This window comes from Ambystoma mexicanum, chromosome 6q (assembly GCF_040938575.1).
Source record: "Ambystoma mexicanum isolate Mex_15411 chromosome 6q, UKY_AmexF1_1, whole genome shotgun sequence".
Taxonomy (NCBI): Eukaryota; Metazoa; Chordata; class Amphibia; order Caudata; family Ambystomatidae; genus Ambystoma; species Ambystoma mexicanum.
In genome coordinates, this window is record NC_090937.1 from 95,979,878 (window position 1) to 95,999,927 (window position 20,050).

At 43.1% G+C, this 20,050-nt stretch overlaps 1 protein-coding gene across 2 annotated transcripts in view; it reads left to right on the top strand.

Annotated features, from left to right (window-relative positions):
* Nucleotides 1-20,050, top strand: part of LOC138515804 (broad substrate specificity ATP-binding cassette transporter ABCG2-like) — a 961,595-nt gene that overhangs the window by 614,487 nt on the left and 327,058 nt on the right. For both annotated transcript variants that reach the window (XM_069630540.1, XM_069630541.1), the window contains one exon: nucleotides 8,206-8,291. In XM_069630540.1, coding sequence (XP_069486641.1) covers nucleotides 8,206-8,291 — 86 coding nt within the window. The remainder of the gene's footprint in view (nucleotides 1-8,205; nucleotides 8,292-20,050) is intronic.

Here is a 20,050-nt window from a genome sequence, read left to right on the forward strand (position 1 = left end):
TGCTCCTGTGTTTTCCTTATTGAATAGAGGGGGTCGCAGAGGATAGCCCAGCCCTTGCATGGGGCCAAGATCAACACTTATGGACAGTGCAGATACTGGGGATCCCTCTCCAAGAGGGACTCCCAGTTCACTGCTGGTCACCTTACATAATTAGTGCAGCAGTAACAGTTAGGTTGTCACTTTGACACGCTTGGTATGTGAAGCAGGATGAATTGTTTGTGCAAGGTGGTTGAATGTTGTGTTCCCATGATGAAGGGAATGGTTTGCTATTAAGTTTCAGATTTGGGTAGACGGTTAGGATAGGGATGGAGTTGGTGATAGTTGGGTCCCATTTTCCCACATTCTTGTTTTTAGCTTGTTGTCTTGTTTGTAATAAGGACTTTATATTCTATGTTGTGGCCTCTCTGGGCATATAGGCCTGGTATGTGTATTTCTGAACTTTAGGACCTTGTTGGGTGTATGGATTAGATATGAAATATAGGCTCGAGGACTAGGTTTAAGCATAGAGTAATGAGCCCATAGATGAAATACAGCTCTCTGTTATATATTCCATATATTCATTAATTGTTTGTTACTGTTAGATATTTCAGTTGTTCCATTTGAGCTTTCTGTGTATTTCTGATGCGTAGGTTTGTGTGACTACGATCCCTGTCTCTTTGGAAATGTAAAATGTATGCTTGTTAGGGTGGTAGATGTTGTGGTTTATATTTAGAAGGAAGGGAAATGTTGTTTCTTGGGATTGGATGGTCTTTTTTTACAAAGTTCAAAACTAAATGGAATCAGTAGGTATGTATAATAAAACACCCTGGACTTTAACACTTAGATGCTCACAGCTGGTCTGCATTTGTCAGTAGGAGAACAAACTTGGAGAGAGAGAGAGAAGAGAGAGGAATATGATGAAGCAGTTGAGGTAAAGAGAGTGAAGAGGAGGGAACACAACTGAAGGAGATAAAGAGTACAAGAGGGAGGATAGACCAGTTGTGAACCCCCAGGAGGACATATGTGGAGTGTTGAGAAAGAAATTGTCCAGAAGATTACTTTAGGTTTAGTGGAGCAGGTGTCACTTGAAGACCCAGATATAAGTGGTACAATAATATTATGTCAAGACATCATGAAGTAAGACACAGACAACAGATTCAAAGTTCAAAACAAAATGGTTTATTAAATGAAATGTCAGGATTGTTGAAGGCCTAACTTGCCCTAAGGTGGGATTTCCCTACAAAGCTAACGAATGTTCAACTTAAAAGTCTGTTTGTGTCCAAAACCTATCCTTGCCCTCACAACTAAAGCTAAACAATGTGTAGATTATTCACAATAAAATAAACAGTGATCAAACATAATTCTGAGCTTCTTCCAGCTCGTAGCTTCCATATCAGCTCTCCTTCCCCAAGTTCAAGAAAGTTCCACAAACGTCTTGAGATTACCTTTCCCAAGTTCACACAGTTCCACAGCTCCTTGGGGTTCCCTTCCCCAAGTTCAATGCAACACAGTTCCAAAGAAAAGGGGTCTTGAGGTTCGTCCTCAAGACAACATTGTAGTTCATCAAGCCTCTGGGTTCCCTTTCCCAAGACTCCAACATATCAATTTATACTTGGTTTAAAACTTCAACACAACTCTAGGTCAACTTGACACTCCTTCTGGATTGCTTTTGTCAGGCCACATGGTCCAACCATCACAGGTCATGCAACCAGGAAGCCTATGTTCTTCAGCCAACATAGGATCCTCTAAATTTGCCCCTGTGTGCAGATTCACATTCACTTAGATTCTCCTCGTCAGCCTGATGGCTGTATGTGCAGGTTCACACTCTCTTGGCTTTTCCTAGTTAGCCTCTTGGCTTTGTCTCAATGTGTCACACACATTCTGCCAGTTTTTAGCCTTGCCACATGGCAGTTATTCATTAAGTTCCCTTGACTTCGCCAATTCACTTTGTTGTGGTCTTATTTATTCCCCACCTTTCTGTTAGGCTCTTACACATTTGTGTTCTTTTAAATGGGGACTTTCCCATTTGCCTTTCATTCTCTCGCAGATTTGCCCATAACGGTGTCATTCAGTTTGGTATTTAACATTTGCTTAACATTTCCTTTTTCAAATATTCACCACGTGTTCGATATTAAGAAATGTTCACTTCGTCATCCAGAACTTATGCTCAATTACTTCCAAATCATTTGAGATTCACAGTTTTCAGTTCATTGGGCATTCTCAGAATACACTGTGTTCTGGACAGAGTGTTCCCTTGGTAACACTCACTTATCTGCGACTGCTCTCCTCAGCTTCGTTGATTCTCCTTCTGCAATCCTCCTGGATCCACAAACTTTGCCACCCTCACAGCGTCCACCAAGAGCTTCCCTCGCTCTCTCGCTTGCTGCAGTGGCTGTGGGCTTTGGGTGGAGCACAGCCTCCTGCTGTTGCTACTGGCAACCAGAGCGCGGCCAGAGATTTAGACCCTCTCACGGCCGGCACTCGACCTAGGTGTGTCTATCCTTCTCCGAGCTCACATAGCTCCCAGTCCTTGCTCTGACTTGCTTCTCTCCAGCCCGTTTAGTCCCCTGCTCTCCCTGCTGATGCACAGGTTTGCGGATTCAGACAGGTCTGTGGACTCACACAGGTCTCCTGACACGCACAGGTGTCTGGCCTCACACAGGTCTCTCTCCATGGCATGTAGCCCCACCTCTTATTCTCCCTAGGAATATTAAGGGCCCACAGGTGTGGGCCACTGAGATCAATTGCCTGACCTTTAGTCAATTTATTAGTCAGACATGCCTGACTTCCTCAACAGTATTCATTCAGTTTCTTTCTCATCTCAGTACTAGAGTGGTGGAAATACCTATTGGTATTCACTACTCCTAGTCGCCTCTTCCTTGTCTCAGTACTGTGACAGGTGAAATTAGGTGAAATGAGGGGAAATGTCTTACAATAGCACAAAAAGCTGGGGGATGGTTATGTTGGTTTTCAGAGGGAAAATGGGGATACCATGTCATGCCTACCTCACCCTTAACCCCTCTCTTCTTCAACCTCTTTCTGGAGCTTCTGGTTGGATAATATGTCCTGGCGTGTTCTTGGTTAGTGGGATAAAGATAGCAATATCCCATAACTGCCTCTGGGTAGAGGGTTCTTCATGAAAGGGAAATGCTGAATACTGTGCCTCACCTGAGAACATCTCGCCCTGGTTCTGTCTACGAAACGGGACAACAAACCTCTCCAGATCGAAAGGATTTGATCCATCTATCATACCTCTAATACTGCAACAAGAGAATGCAGATTTAACCAGGGACTGATTCCAGGGACTGATTTCATAGGACTTAACCACTAAGGAGGGACAGATCGGATCTGACAGAGAGTGAAAAAGAAAACACGGGAAGAACACACCTTGAAGGGATACTAGATATCACAAACTACCAATATCCCACTAGGAGGGTTGTTTCAAGGATCCTATTATACACCTGCTACACTCTTTCTAGGAGGAAATGTGGGTGGACTACATACCAGATATTAAAGATTGAGGAACCTAAAATTAAGAATATTACAATGAGTGTGAAGATCATCCAGATATTATCAAATGACAAGGTTAACACGAAAGTTAAGAGCTCCTGATGAAGGGACAATAGTCCCAGAACGCGTCGAGCAAATAGTTATGGAATCTAGCACTATAATCAAATAGGATGGTTTGGGGAATTGACATTTATGAATTTAGTTTCTCGGAAAAAAAAATTGTTTGCTATATTATGCATTGAAAAATTGAAAATTGAATACATGATGGAATATTATTCAAAAATAATCTTACCTATGTGAATAGTGAAATCAATATTTATTTTATTAAATACTTGCAAAAAATCTTTTTTGTCCTTATATAACACAAACTGAGTGTGCGAGGGACAGGAGAGTTCCACAAATCTGTGGACATTTGTTGTTTTGCACATTGGAGTAATAGCAACACTTCCTTCTATACTTTGGTCATTCATTAAAGGGACAGATACCTTATAACTAATGTGGCAAGCTCTTGCTTCCGGCCCCAGTTGTTGATAGTGACTAAGTTAAAGTTATTCTCCCTATTCAACATAATGGCTATGCATCACAGAGGGAGTGGCACATGCACAAGTGGTCATGGAGGAGACAGCTCGCATATGTTGCCCTATCTTGTGGATTTTTCCTTGCCTGAGTCTGTTCTTCTATCCTTCGTGGGTCCATTAATCCCCATTTAAGGAGCATTACAACATGTAGGAGAGTCTCCAAGTGCAGAGATGGATAGCCCTCTAATCTGTGTGGGTCCATGTGCATGGCATTGGGGAGCATGATCGTTGAATGCCATGAATTGGTCCAATAAGTGGCTGATGTGAGAATACAGAAAATGTTGCTGAACTGCTGCTTATCTTTCTTTTCATTTGTTTCCCTCATTCACCTAACTGGCCATGTGCAGATCTCTTATTGATCAAAAGAACACTAATCTGCAATACAACCTATAATGGAAGCTTACTTACGGAAACCATATTGGATTTACCTAGTTTCAATTTATTGTAATTTGTGTAGAGCAGTAATGGGTTATACACTACATATCTGAAACACTTCTTTGGAACTCCACTCCCAACAACATTTGGACACATACAATTGCATAGTACCATAAAATAACTTCTGGCTCATTAAGTCTTAACGCAGTCCATATTTTACAGCAAGAAGCTCAGACATGTGTGTATAAACATCACAGATATTACTCCTGAAATATAGGGCCTCATTTGGACCCTGGCGGTCCCATAATGAATGGTGCCGGTATGGGACCGGCACCGTTCATTACGGGCTGCCCTATTAGGTCAGACCAGGTGTCCTTAGCTGGTCCCGCAAGCAGTCCAGGATGCTAACAACGGACCCGTAATTAACAGGCCCGTTGTTAGCATCCTGCCCATTCCCATTGAGCCCTATGGGGCTCAAATTGGAATGGGGATTCATTTTTACCGAGTCCCAGAAAAGGGCAAAAATCATTACCGCCGGCAGCCGTGCCCTTAAAAAGGGCACGGCTACCGCCAGGGTTGTAATGAGGCCCATAGTCAATTTGATGGTTATATGTGATTTCCTAGAATGAAAAATCAACAAATAAAATTTTAATGAATAAAAAACAACTAAAACCAAAATAACGAATGTTTTGGTTGTTGTTTTTACCCCCCCCCCCACTCCCAAGGCCCTCCCTTTTTTTTGTAATACTTTTCCCCCACCCCAAAACCACCTTTCCCACTCCAAACCCTATTTATGTTTTTTCCAAAATTCGTTATTTTTGTTTTCATAGTTTTTTCATTACTTCAAATGTAATTGTTTTCTATTCGATAGAATCACTGCATACCAATTTGATTCAGATGTGCTGTAATCTTGTGAGGAATGTCTGCCCATACTAAGGTGATACATGCCACGGGCTCCACTGTAGCTGATTCTTCTATATGGAATTATTAATACATCAAATGGCTCTCTTGAGAACCACAATGAACGATGTGGCTCTGGAAACGAAAGAGACTCTAACGGAAATAGTTACCCTCAAAACTGAAAAACAAAGGTTCATGGACAGATGCCAAACCTAGGATTAATACGTTTGAAGAGTCGGTAGATCATATTTATTCATCACAACAACAAATAGGCGAGTTATAAACAACCCAGGCAGACTTGGAGGACAGAAGCAGACACAACAAAATTCATTTTTTGAGTTTACTGAGAAAATGGAAAGGGGACAATGTTATGTCATTTCTGGAAAAACGAATACCAAAGCCATGCAACTGTTCTTTGAAAAACCTATGGAAATACAAAGAGGACATGTGGTACGAAGAAAGGGAGGACATTGTAAAACTGAGGCACCAACCTGTGATGCAAATAATAAAAGCAGCAAAAAAACAGAATCCAATAAGAATGATAAAGCCTAAACATCTACATATCACCAAGCTTCTCCTCAGGAGACAAAGAACACCAGAAAGAGATTATTTGACCTCAGACCAAATCTTTTCAAAGATGGGACATTATATTTGGCCTACTCAAACCTGCGAGGATGCTTGTCACGTAAGATCACAAAACAAGGGAATTCACTAATACAAGAGCTTTGTGGACTTTCTTAAGGGTACAAGAAGAATCAACCATGGACATTAGATCTGTGCAAACCTTTTCAACCCAAAGTCAAGGTGATAACATAGAGATAGCCACAGAAAGAAACAAGAGGAAAGACATATTAACTGACAGGTGCATGAATGTAAGAAGGAAGACTCTAGCAACAGAAGATCCTACCAAACAAGAAGAGACACCAGATAGACAGAGAGAAAACATGGAGTTGGCCAATAAAAGACACACTCTAAACAAAATTCAAACCTGCGACCAAAATACCATCAACTAAGATGTATAGGTTACAGGGTCACCCTGACTGAAGTACTGCAATAACAGAAAGGAATCATTACATGACATTCCATTTAGCTGGCATATGTAACACTGATAAACAGACCTACATGCAACCTACTCACTTCCTATGGATTACACTGATGGCATTGTAAGAAGCAAGGTCTACATTTAGGCCTTGATCATGATTTTACACATTGATGTGTGATCAAACATGAACAAACATGAACCCATATCTATTGAACAATATCTCTCCTACACAGATAGGGCAGGGCCCATGTGAAAGGAGCACTGGGAAGAACCACTAGCGGAATCAATATAGGGATAATTATATGAATTCTAAAGCTGCATGTCAACTAAATCAATTAAAAAAAAAATGGCCCTCATAACACGGATATCTTTATGGATATTGGTTCAACAGAAATCGGTGGAGGAGTGAACCATGAAAGGGATACTCTTTGTGTTGAAATAAGGCCTAATAAATTCGTTTTTACTGTTTATATAGTGTTACAGATTTGTTTAGCGCACACTTAGATGTATTAATGAGGTTATGAAAGTCTGATTCACCGTTATATTTTTCCACATGCTGGGAAGATAAACGAGCTGATGTTGGAGTTCTAGACGGCCATTCATTTCATTTATAACCCGATGATGGTAATGGGAGAATACATTGATCTGCATGATTGGTAATTAATATGAATCTGAAATTAGTCTCTAAATGTTAATGGTCTTAATAATTTTGTTAAAAGGAAAAAGATATGATAGTACCTACTTAAAAGAATATAGCTCTGTTGCAAGAGAACTACATCAACTAACCCGAATCAGTGACATGGAAACAAGATTGGTGTGGTAATATCTATTACAGCTGCTTAATTGATAGTAAACATTGAGCTGTTACGATTTTATTAGATCCTAATGATGTGGGCGGCTGATTATTAAAGATTTGCATTAGCGACAACCGTTTGATGATCGAATCCATATATGCCATTACAGGAGTCAAACCACCTTTTTTCTCTTTATATTTCGAACATTTTCAGAAATCAAGAGAACACCAATCATATTAGGAGGGGACTGGAAGACAACTCTGTGAGACCACTAGACAAATGAAAGAGACAGAGATGTATTAAATTAATGCATGTCAGACCATGGGTGCTAGATATTTGGAAACTGCTGAATCCACCGAAAGAGCTTACACATACACATTCTGTGTCTGTGGCACTCAGTCTGAACTTTACTTTTGGTATCCTTTAACACATTTAATATAGTATTGTATTGTGAAATAATACGGAGGGGTCACAGAACCTTTTGCTATTTCCAGTGGACTCCTTCCTCCCACGGATTCCTCGTCTATGATATCCTATCTGAAACACAGCTGATCTTTGGAAAAAATGTCTCCACCAGGGGGCACAGTGCAGCTACACGTCGGCTTCTCCTGACGCCTCTGCACGCCCGGCAGTATATATTGAGGAACCTCACCCAGTGACCTCCGTTCCTCAGGGACAACCAGCGCATCACTAGCAGTGGCAACTTGACGCTTCTTTGTTCAGTGTGTACCATTAAAATGTTTAACAATAAAACGCTTTATTACTGTGTGTAGAAGAGGGAGGACAACAGTATGAAGCACTATATTAAAACCTAATATTTTAGTATGCGTGGCAGCAGGATTAAACCAATTACTATCCGTTGCACAATTCCAAAACATAAGATGGTTCAGTTCTATTTAGTGCTATGTGTTTTTATACTGTTATCCGAGTGAAGGATTATGTTCATAATTTGGAAAAACCTTGCATTGAATTGACATAAAACTATTCAATTACCTTTTAAAATATTCTTTAAAGTTTTATTTTTTAGGTAATTGTCACAGCCTTCCTGGCATTACTTGTCGGCGCCGTTTTCTTTGGGGTGAAGAATGATCTGCCTAGTGGTGTTCAGAACAGGTGAGTGAATGAAATCATTTACTTGGAACATGTGGTCAAAGACTACAATTATATAAAGTCATGCATTAAAAAGTTATTCTTTGTAAACTATTAGTCTTGTAAATTTAGCTGCATCACGTCTTTCAACTTCACAGATCAGTATTCATTACATATTCTGTGTTTAATGTATAGCCAAATACATGCTCCGACTCCTCTGTGTTATCCTACTGAAACATGTCCTCCAACCTCCTCCATTAATCTTCCAATGTCATTTGTAAATTCTGCAACTTCCTACTTCACTTTACTAACCTCTTCCAACAACCTCTTGATCCACTCTTTAACTCCGTCTTTGATAATAAAGCACTCCTGTTTCCAACAGGTTGGTCTGTATAAGATAACTTTCCTGGGAGAGTAAGGAAGGCTGCACATTTTCTTCCTTTGTTATTAAGAAGGGGGCACACTTTCTCTTTTCTTGGAGACAAGGGGTGGGTTCCCCTGGGCTATCTTCCCCAGGGTTTGAAATGCCCTTCTGTGGTTTGGCCACTATCCCCTAAAGTTCCCCATTCCCTATACTGATGAGTGCGGTCTCCCAGTCCAGTTCAGATTTTGCTTCCTAAAAACAGGGGAATTATGAGAGATGTGGTCTTCCACATCTGATCGTATGGTAGCCTCCTGGGTGACGTGGGTTGCGGAGGCCTTCCCAGATGTTCAGGTAGCCTTCTGAGCCTTGGCTGGGCATTTCCTCCTATGGCCTTTCTTGTGCCCATGGATGCCTTACCTGTATCCAGTCCAGGTTTTCCCCTTGGTCCCGGTGGAGAATTGTGTGAGTTATAGTGTTTTCTCCCATTCCTCCCCTACTGACTGGTAAAGTTGGCAACAAGGTAATACTTGGTGGGGTGGTGGCTACCATGTTATCCATTTGACTAGCCCCGGCTATGAGAAGGGTTTGCTTCATAGGTTACTCAGAGGGTTTTAGGTAATCTTGTCACATATCCCCCTCTAACTCCCACCCTTCCCCTAAGGGTTGCAAATGAGGTCTGACAGGGGTCTCTTATTCTTTTTTGATTCCCAGACTGGTATGATTTGGAGGTTCAGTCTGCGTCCTGCTGAGAGAAGTCCACTCTAGCACTGGGTGGGAGGTCTCAGAGCAGGCTCCCATTTTCTGGGACTTCTCCTTTTGATTCTGACTTTGAGCCTCACAGAACCAGTCATCAAACTAGGGTAGATCCATCCTCGGGATTACCTTATCAGGAAGGCCAAACATCAGTGCCATCTTTTTCTCGAATTCTTCCCCTTCACCGCAAGCCATAGACCTGACTTGGTGTATACATCATGGTCTCCATGGACACCGGTTATTGCTGTGAGATGACTGGAGTTATCTTGTTCAGGCAAAATAAAGTTAGACATAACTGCAGTTTGGCAACTATTGATATCAGGCAAAGCTTGCATCTCCTGCCCTTCTATCTGGATAATGATATTGTAGATGCTAGTAGATCATCCCTTGGCCAGGAACACTACTTCCTTTTGTGTCTTTAAAGTCCAGTACTTGGGTTCCAGCAACCAAGCATCATCCTCTTCTGGGTCTTCCTCCAGTTGGCAGTAAGTAGTGTCCATCGGCTGTGCACATGGTAATGCCATACAAAATCTTGCGATATGGCGCATCTTCTCACACGCATAGCACTTTGCCGATCCTAACTCTGATATTGATACAGGTAGTGTTTTGGTCACAGTTGGTTTCTGTAAGTGATTTCAACCCGGCACTCCACCTAAGTCAATGCCTTGTGTGTGATGCACAGCTGGAATCCTTAATTATATATTTGTGTCTATAAGTTCTTTTATTTCTGAATGATGTACCCCTAAATCACGCCCCTCTCTTTGAATCCCCCCCGGTCTCACTGAACCAGGAAGCATGTTGTTTTGCAAAGTTAAAGATTTATTTTATGAATTTGAACAATATATAGATCACACTATTTAATATGTATACAATGATCACCATTGGGGTCATGTTACAATCAACAATCTATTTAATCAGAAGGAGTATGGATAGGAAAAATAATGCAGCATAGAATAAAACTTTGTGGGGGTTCAGTCAAATGCAATGTCACTCTTTCCCCCTGCACACTACTCAATCCCCCCCAATATGCAATATAGAGATGGAAGGAGAGAAAACAGGTTTCAGGAATACAACTCATCAATTACAGTTTCAATCCCAACTTCCCCCTACAAGCATAGAGAGAGAAACAGGAATGATTGCAAACGGGTCAAAATGCTTTAGAATGTGGCTTGGAATGAATGGGAAAAACACTGAAAAATGGATTTAATTCACTTAATGAGATTTAGAACTAGTGGGAGCCTCTTTGTATAGTTTCAGGTAAACACTAGCAATGATGATTGAATAACTAGCAGGTTGAAAACTGATTCTGAGGTCGGATGCAAAGGACACTGTTTTACACGTGATGAAATTGAGCCAAACGAAAAATTAGCGGCAAACTTTTCTGCGTGCGAGAAATGCGGTTGCGGAATAATTAGAAGGAGTTGTTCTGGATTCACTGGAAAGCTGAGGATCTTAGCTTCAATTTGACACTTAAATCTCGCTTCTAGCATACATGATACGGAAGTTTTGAAGGTTTTAGTAGAGGTCGCATTTTCTCAGAAAGAGTCAAAAATTTCAAATGAAAGATGCGCTATTGAATTACAAACAAGGATTTTCTTTACACTAAGGAGTCTATGAAGATACAAGATACCCAACGGTACAGCCACCAGATCAGTGACGCCTCTGTCTGACTTTTGCCCGCCGAGACACTTGTCTTTCTTCACTACCATTACCAAAGGACTATAGGAATGAGAGAAAGATTCAGGAAAGACAAAGGATGTTCTACAATGCAGTTCTGGATATGATAGAATGGGTTGGATAGGATTACTTATGGATATGATACTGGCTAGGGACAATTCTATGCTATGGATACTCACAACTACTGTTTGGAATAGGCCCGTCAGGGATCTGGTCAAAGATTTCTGGACTGGAATTCTGCTAGCCCACCGGACAGGATTCAGGGCTCGGTTCTGCACTCAGCATGGCACTCTGGACACTGCACGGCCTGTGTACTGGATCTGACGGGTTGGTTCTGGTTTGCAGCTATCTGGTTACAGCTCTGCTCTACTGGTTTGGATCTCTGGATTCTAGCAAGTGTTCTTGGCAAGAAAGCAGAAACAGCACAGCCGGCTGTTCTTTTTGTTGTGCTCCTTGGAAGTCTGGGGTAAAATCAAGTTTCAAGATTTTAAAGGCAAAGCTGAGAAGGGTTCAGCTTTGGAATTGGGCCTCTCTGCTTTCAAGGTTCTGGAGACTTGGATATGGGTTTCTCCTGCAGAGCGCTTCACCAGTAATCAGTTGATGGGTGAACCTGTGTGTCTCAAGGTCCTAAGCTGTCCCTATTTATGTATTTCCCAAAGGGGTGGGTAGTCTGAATTATACTAGGAACACCTTCTAGGAATCCTATTGGTTAGGGTCTGTTCTCTCTCCTGATTTCAGAAGGAACTCTGGTGCCATGATGATGCTGTATTTTACAATCCAGGGAGTACCTCCCCTTTGTTTCTGTACAGTAAATCTCTTTTTCACATAAAGCATATTTACAATATAACCAACTTGCTAACAATACATATTTACATCGCAGATTTAGTAGAGCAAGTATCCGTCCGAGTCCCATCTCAGTGAGAGCTTTAGTTCAGATTTGACAGTCTTTCGCGCTTTTAGTTGGGTACCCAATGTCATATCTGTCAACATGTTTCTACATATATGCGCATGACATCTGGGCATAATCCTGTGAAGTTTCATATTTCTAGCATCATCACAATTGCTACAAAATCACAATTTCTGGAGTCCTGTCTCTGAACATAGCATAGAGCACAGAGTAGTTTCAAACCGTGAGCACAATTTTCATGTTAACAACCTATATTTTACAGATTTTTACAAATTTTGCACAATTCTCTGTGAGTCTTTTTCAAAAAGATACTTTCTTGTGGTTTACAGATACACAGATCTGTCTGGTCCTGCCCCCAAAGATTTGCTGGGCCAAGAGCAATCCAGGCCTCTCTTCCTGCTGGCAGTAGTTCCTGTTGACACTTGAATTTGCATTCCCTTTCAGTCCAGGAAGCCTATTGTCTCTCCTCAGAGAAGCAGAGCAAAATCTCCCCCTCTTTTCATTAGCATCTAACTGAGAGTTCCTGGGCAGAGAGCTCAAGGAAGGCACCTTTGTTTGGGGCACGCTGTGGAATTTGCCTTTGAAGTTCTGTGGCTGGCATCAGTTCACTTTAAAACACTTTGTTTAAAATTGTCTTTGCTAAAATAAACCTTACATTTTCAAAGGTAGACACACAGATCTCTAATTCCAGTCTTTTTAAAACATAGAAATTGAATAGTAGCAACCTATATTGCTTTTGATGGCAAGTCTCTTCTTTTCCACAATTTGATTTTAATGTACAAGTTTAACTCCGAGTGTAAGTAAATGACAGCTTTGATACAGGCGGCCAGCGGTACTGCGCCCATATCTGACAGATTTTCCCAGGCAAGCACCTTTTTTTAATGTGGATATTCTTGTGATGAAATCCGCTTCTCCTGACATTGTGCTTATGGGGATTCCTTAAATAAGGTGATGATTAACACCCAACAAGGATGTTGGATCTTTTCTGATGTTTGGGAACCATTATTTTGCAATTTCAACAGCCAAGGAAAAACAAATTTTAGAGCACTTCTGGGTTTTCCTGGCAATTAAGCACTGCCTTTTCAGGTAGTTCCATTTCACTCTCTGGGCAGCCCAATGACAAGTTTTGGCAGTGTGGTCTCCTGTTCTACCACTGACACAGGCAAAGTAGATTGGCACCCTATTTTTCTGGTTTCCCTGTGCACTTCTCAGAGGTTTTTAGCGCGCATAGGACTTTTTGGCAGCCATTCTGTTGTTTCTGGTGAAAGCAGCACCCAGTGAGGTCGCAGGGCAGAGCCTAGTGGGTCAGAACATCCCACAAACCCCCCTCGCGATTTGACGTTGACCATCCGTCAAGAGAAGTCACTAGACTGGGATGATCAGTTTCTTTTCTTTTCTGGTTCAAAATGGCAAAATTAATCAGCTGCTCCCATCAGGGGTGGATCGACCAGTTCTCCTCGCACAGTCCTGATGTGAGTATGGAGCGATACCCCGGGCCCCTTGGATCTTTCCTTCCGGTCCCTGGGTGGTCCTCCTTGGGTTTTAATCTCCATGGTTTCCAATTCTAGGATGACAAAACAAAAACATATTTGTAGACATTTCCCCACCACTATTGATGTAGTGGGGGGACACATATTTTTGGACATATCAGGACACATTCTTCTATTTGCAATGTATTGACTATATAGATGGAATATTGTTATAGTGGGAATTCTAGGGAGCTGGAGTGACCCCCTCTGGGGTTCCAGAACTCCTCCAGTTGCTGGAGAGTGTGCCTAGGATGGCAACACTTTAGTTGGTTGATATGGACCCACTTATCTTCCCCCTCTGCCAAACTACCTTTGGGGATGCAGATTTTGTAGGCGACTGGTGAGATTTTGTCTACAATTTCAAAAGGGCCCCTCCAGCTACCCAAAAATGTGTGCTGTTTGGCCTGGTTCCTTTGGAAATTGTATAAGTAGACCCGGTCTCCTACATGGTATTCTTTTCTAGTAGTCTTTAAGTCATAGTGGGTCTTCATGCTGTCTGCAGATCTCTCGAGATTTTGCTGAGCATAGGCAAAAGCATGTTGAAGGTGTTTTCTTATATTTTCAACATACTCATGAGTTGTGGAGGCATTGATTAATGTCTGCTCCTGGGTTCTGTAGAGCAGATGCTGGGGAAGCACCATCCTCCGTCCAGTCATCAGCTCAAACAGTGACATTTTAGTTGCAGATGAAGGGGCAGATCTGATGGCCATTAGGACAAGAGGTAATCGAATATCCCAACTTGTCCCAGAATCTGCCACAAACTTTTTTAATATGCTCACAATTGTCTTGTTGTATCTCACTACTGCACCACTAGAGGCTAGCCGGTAGGCAATGTGTAATTTCCTTTTGACCTCAAGTATCTCCCACATCGTTGTCATTACTTCGCTAGTGAAGTGGCTACCTCGGTCTGACTCGATCCTTTGGGGTAGTCCAAAACGCGAGAAGATGTGGTTGATTATCAGGGCAGCTGCTGTTTCTGCCTTTCAATTTGGGGCCGGGAGACATTCCACCCACTTAGTAAACAAGCATGTCACGGTCAACATGTACTTATTTCCCCTAGAGGAGCGAATCACGGGCCCGATAAAATGTATTTGCAAAGCTGACCATGGAGTGTCATCCCCCTCTTTTGGAGAGGTGCACGGTGTGTGAGGGATGTTGGCTGAAATTGTGCACACACAAGGCACCCCTTCAAGTATTGGTCGAGGTCCTGCCCCATGTTTGGCCAGTATGCAACCTCTCTTAAGATTTCAAGTGTTGTATGAAACCCCCTATGACCGGCTGTGGCCGCATCATGGGCGTGACTTAACATCAGGCTTCGGAATGAGATAGGGACCACCCACTGATCATGGCTAGCTAGGGATCTCCTTACCAACAATCTGTCTTGGATTCGGAACATTTTTGGACATTTCATCAACACTCTGAGGTCCTCTTTCCCAATGTAATCGGTATCCATCAGGGAAAAGTTCTCAGGGTCCTCAATGTGCTGATAAAACTTACCAATTATTGGATCCCCTTTTTGAGCCGTAATGAAATCAGCATCTGGGGTCTCCTTACTCAATTGTGCAGCTGAGAGTTCACTGTGAGCATTTGTCTGGGACCTAGTGATAGCAGTGACCTGGATTTCCCCCAACAGGGACTCAATCTGAAGTAGATCCCCTTGGATGGCTCCGGTTTTGGCCAGATGATCAGCTAGGTAATTTCCAGTTTTGCCTGGTCCCTCTACTTTAGAATGACCCTTGATCTTTTTCCAGTAGATGGTCATCCCATTCGAGGTGACCAGATCATCAATGTTTTGGATTAATTTACCATGTTTCAATGGTTTGTTATTAGCACATAGTATGCCTCTGGTTTTCCAGTTAACCAGGTGCTCCATGAACCTGTTCCGTGCATAATCCGAATCTGTGATTATAACCAGTTTGTGGAGTTTGTGTTGGACAGCAGTGAGGATGGCTTGATGCCCAGCCATCAACTCTGCCACTTGATTACTTCAGGGACCGATCTTGTACCCAGCGCAGGGTTCTGGGGTGTCATTCACCCATGCATTCCCTACGCCAGCCACAAGTTCTTTTTCCCCGTTGTTAACATGGTAGGAACATCCATCTACATAGACAGTGGGCATTCCCTCACACTTGTCTTCTTCAAAGACTTTGTGTGGGGAATTGAGGTATGCCTCCATGTTGTCCTTAATTTTAAGACTTTCGTCCTCGAGACAGTTTTCTCTGGCACAATCATGCAAGTCAGCCAGACGTTGCGCGAGGGGACTCTTCTTGTTTTGGCCATATCTGACCTCCACAGGAAAGCTTTGCATTGACAGAATCGAATCCAGGAAGTAATTTGGGAATTACTCACATTTCCGGCTCGGATTCTGTCACTTTGGAGAAATTGCAGAGGCTGGTGTGGAGTCTCCACTATGATGTGTTCCCCCTGGATAAACGGGCGGTAATTCTTCAATGCCCACACCGTTGCCAGGAGTGCCTTCTCACAATCATTGAATTTTTCCTCCACAGAGGATAAAGTTTTACTCGCATAGGAGATTACTTTATTGACCTTGTCATGCTTTTGTATAATACTGCAGTCAAGCATGTATTTGAGAACCCTGTCTCCAAGAAGAACTCCTTGTTTTTGACAGGGTAGCTAGGCAAGGCGCTTGTGAGAGGCTTCTTTTGAGTTGTCTTATTGCCTCGGCTTGTTCTGGTCCCCACTCCCACTTGACCCCCCCTTCAAAAGATGAATCAGGGGTCTTGTGATCTCTGCATAGTCCTCAATGAACTTTCTACTGTAATTAGTTAGTCCAAGGAGGCTCCTTAGTTCCCGCAGAGTTGTGGGGTCTTTTAATTTCTGGAGTGCTTCCACTTTCTTTTCCTGGGGACAGAGACCCTGGGGAGTAATCTCATGCCCCAAGAAATTGACACGGGTTCTACGCCACTGTGCCTTTTGAAAGGAGAGTTTTGCTCCAGCAGCCCTCAGCTGTGTCAGAACATAACAGATCTCCGCTATGTGTTCCTCCACAGTTGAGCTTTTGATGAGCACATCTACATAAGCCAGGTTACCCCTTTCACCCAGGTCGGGCATGGCCTTATGTAGAAAAATGTTGAATTTATTGCCGGAGTTGATGTATCCGAAGGTCGTCCGGTCCATGTGTACTGCTGCCCCCCAAAGGTGAAGGCCAGCTTGTATTGGTCCTCCTTACTGACAGGTACAATCCAGTACCCATTGGGCAGGTCAATTGCAGGTCAATTGCAGTGAATACCTGTGACCCCTGGATCTGGGCCAGCCCTTGGTCTATGAAGGGAAGAGGCCATCGGGAAGTATGGACCCGTTTGTTAAGCTCCCTTAGGACGGCGCAGAGTCTCTGTTAGGGAGAATTCTCATTTCATAGCTAATTTCCCTTATCTAGTGAGTCCCTCAGCAGCTTTGCTGGATCTCTGGAGTTATTTCTTTCCACTTGGTAAGAGTGTGAGCTTTTCACCACTCTTACTTGTGTTTTGCTATGTGTTTTTACCTGTTTTTATGATTGTGGACTCTGGAGTACACCACTTCAGTAGCCCCCTTCTCTGTGCAGTGACACAGGGTTGTCATTCAGACTTCCCCCCGACTCCTTTTCTGATGCTGTCTACTGTCCCCCAGAAAAGGGTAAAGTTACCATTAACTTTACTTAGTCAAATTAACGACAGATCCAGTACACCCCTTACATGGAGTACTGAAGGGTTAACTCTTAGCCCTTTTTATCTGTACCTCATAGAGCATTGTTTCGCTCTTTTAACATTTAGACATGGCTGGTGGCAGTGGTATCTACCCTAATTTTCTACCGCGGTTATCTTATATAACCGTGGTAATATTGTAGTCTATTGTGTTAGCCCGATCTGAAACCCGCTCGACCAAATACTTTTTCTTTTGGCTCTGGTGCGGTTTATTCGCCATTTCTTTTTGTCAAAATCCTTCTTGTGTTTTACTTTGCACGGCAAACCAGGTCTGCCTTCTTTGTTCACTGTCTTTTGGCGGGCTTCAGCCAAGAAGCCCTCCTCAAGGCACCTGGGTGTCTAGGTAGGCTGATTGTGAGGGAGGGGTGTAGTCACCCCCTGCACAGGGTGTCCTAGGAAACCCAAGTCGCACTTTTTCATGATTGGCTGAGGTGGTTTTCCGGGCTGGACAACCCCCCTGCTGTATGATTGACAGCTAGGCTGTGTGAATGGGGGATTTTCGCATAAAAGGCAGTTCTCTTGGGCTGGACCTCAGAGAGTCACGACTGGAACTACAAGGAACGGAAGAGAAGCAGAGGTGAGGTCAACTGCTGCAACTATCCCGTACCGGTAAAGGCCTGCTGCAGTCCTGAGCTGTCTACCCTTCAACGACTAAGAGGAGATCCAGTCCTGAGTCTTCTTCCCTTGAGCCTGGTGGGGATAACCAGCTCGTCTTCTTCATCCAGAGGTCGCCTTCGTGGTTGAAATCGCTGCACACTGCTGTAGTGGTCCGGATAGCCACCTGAAGAGCCTCTCCTGTTTTTAATGAGCGCACCTTTTATTCATTGTCACTGCTGCCGGCCGCATCCCTGTGTGGTGTAGACCCCCTTCATCGTCCTTCTTCGTGCCGAAGCCAGGAATCGTGGGTCTACGGGAAACTACCAGGAACAACTGCCGTGGCACCAGCTTCTTCTTTGAAAAGGTACTGTGTCCTGCTTGAGGAATTTTGGGTGAAATCCCTATTTCTCACTTATAAGGCGTGCCCTTATTTTTCCCTCCTTCTTATAACTTTTGCTTCCGAACATTTGACAATATCTAAAGTACTCTTGGCAACTTTGAATCCCAAACTATCTGATGTGTGATCCTCGACACAGGAACCCAGTTCCAATTGACACTGGCTCCGGCCTCTTGACTCTTGTATTTCTTTCTATGAGTGTTCTTCGATTCTGTCTGCCTATCTAACATATTGCTTATGATTTTTGCCCCCAACTCTCTCTGGGTATCTCAGGTGCTAAGTGTGTTTTTGCCCCGGTAGCATTTCTTGCCGCGGATATGCGTTTATTTAGTAGACCGAACTGTCAAAAAGTGATCGCAATCGTATTCACAGTAACGTGTATTGTTTTCGTAACACAGGTTCTCTCAAACATAGGGTACTTACCTTGATTTATACCGTACAAAGTGAATTGGTCAGGGGTAGTGTATGTTGTGGTTTTAAATTTTAATAGAAGTGTTGTGTTAATAACAAATGGTTTAAAAATAAATGTTGTACTATTTTTTGCCTGAAACCTTGAGTCAGTGTTTGCTTGAGCCACAGTAATTGTGTCCCTTTGTGTAATCTCTGCTACTGCTCACATACTCTTGAGATAAGCCTGGCTGCTCCGCTACTGCTACCACTATAACCTAGTAGTACAGGCTTGTACCAAAGGTAAAACTTGAATTACCACCTGTGGTCTTAATTGTGTGTGGTGGTCCCTAAGGGCACTGCACAGGATTCTGCCTAACAGTCTCCATTGGCCGTTTGGCTTCAAAATCCCCAGCACCAGATTATTGAGGGTGCTGTGGACTGGACGGATTATCCCACGGGACTCAAGGTTCTTAATTATTTCAGTAAGGGACTCCATTGATGCAAGAGGCAAGCGATATTGCTTCACAAACACTGGAGTCATACCAGGTTCCGTGGGAATTGTTGTTGTGTGGATGTCGGTGCGACCACAGTCATATGAGTCCACCGCAAAGAGATCTTGAAAATCTAAGAAAACTTGTTTGAATTGTTGCTTCTGCTCCAGAGTCTCACGGGCATCAGCTAGGTTGACTCTCTCTTCAACCATCTGCCTGAAGCCTGGAAAGACTTATGGTTTTGCTATCTCAGCGGACTCCTCCAGCTGGGTGGAGAAGTCCCTGGACTGAGTGCTGATTTGGACTGGTGGCTTCAGGTACGGAAGGCAGTCCTCGCGGACTTGGAAAATCACCTCATCCCTTCTGAAGTCACAGGTCACATCTTCCCTACCATAAGGGCAGGAAGTGTACACCAGGAAGTTCCCCCCCATGTCGGGTAAAGATCCTGTCTGGTGTTGTATTGTCATCACTATCAAAACAGTCCTTGGGGATAGGTCCTAGCAGTTAATTACCTAAATCTATGGAAAAATGTCAGTCATCAACCGCCATTCCAATAATGGTGCCTGCGGCTAGAGTAATACTCTTTAAGTCGCTGTTATCCACCTCTATTGGAATGGTGTCATGTTCTATATTGACTAATGGTGTTGGGTTTACCCCCAACCCTTGCTGTTGGAAGTAAGCATTAAGATAAATATAGGCATCAGGGTTCTTCAATTTCTGTCCTCTTAACTTTCACTTCCAGGGTGAATTGGTGGGTCCTCTCTGGGATGGTGACTTCCTCTCCAATCTGAATTTCAACTGCATAAGGCAGCAGTTGGGCTGACCTAAATGCTTTCTCTGGGTCATCAAAGCCCATGGGATTATCCGCTAATCGGGACCAAGCTTTGAAGTTTATTAGGTCCAAACTAATGGCAAAGCGATTGAGAATTTCACTGCCTAAGTAAAAGGTGGCAGTGTCGTCTCGCACGACCCAACAA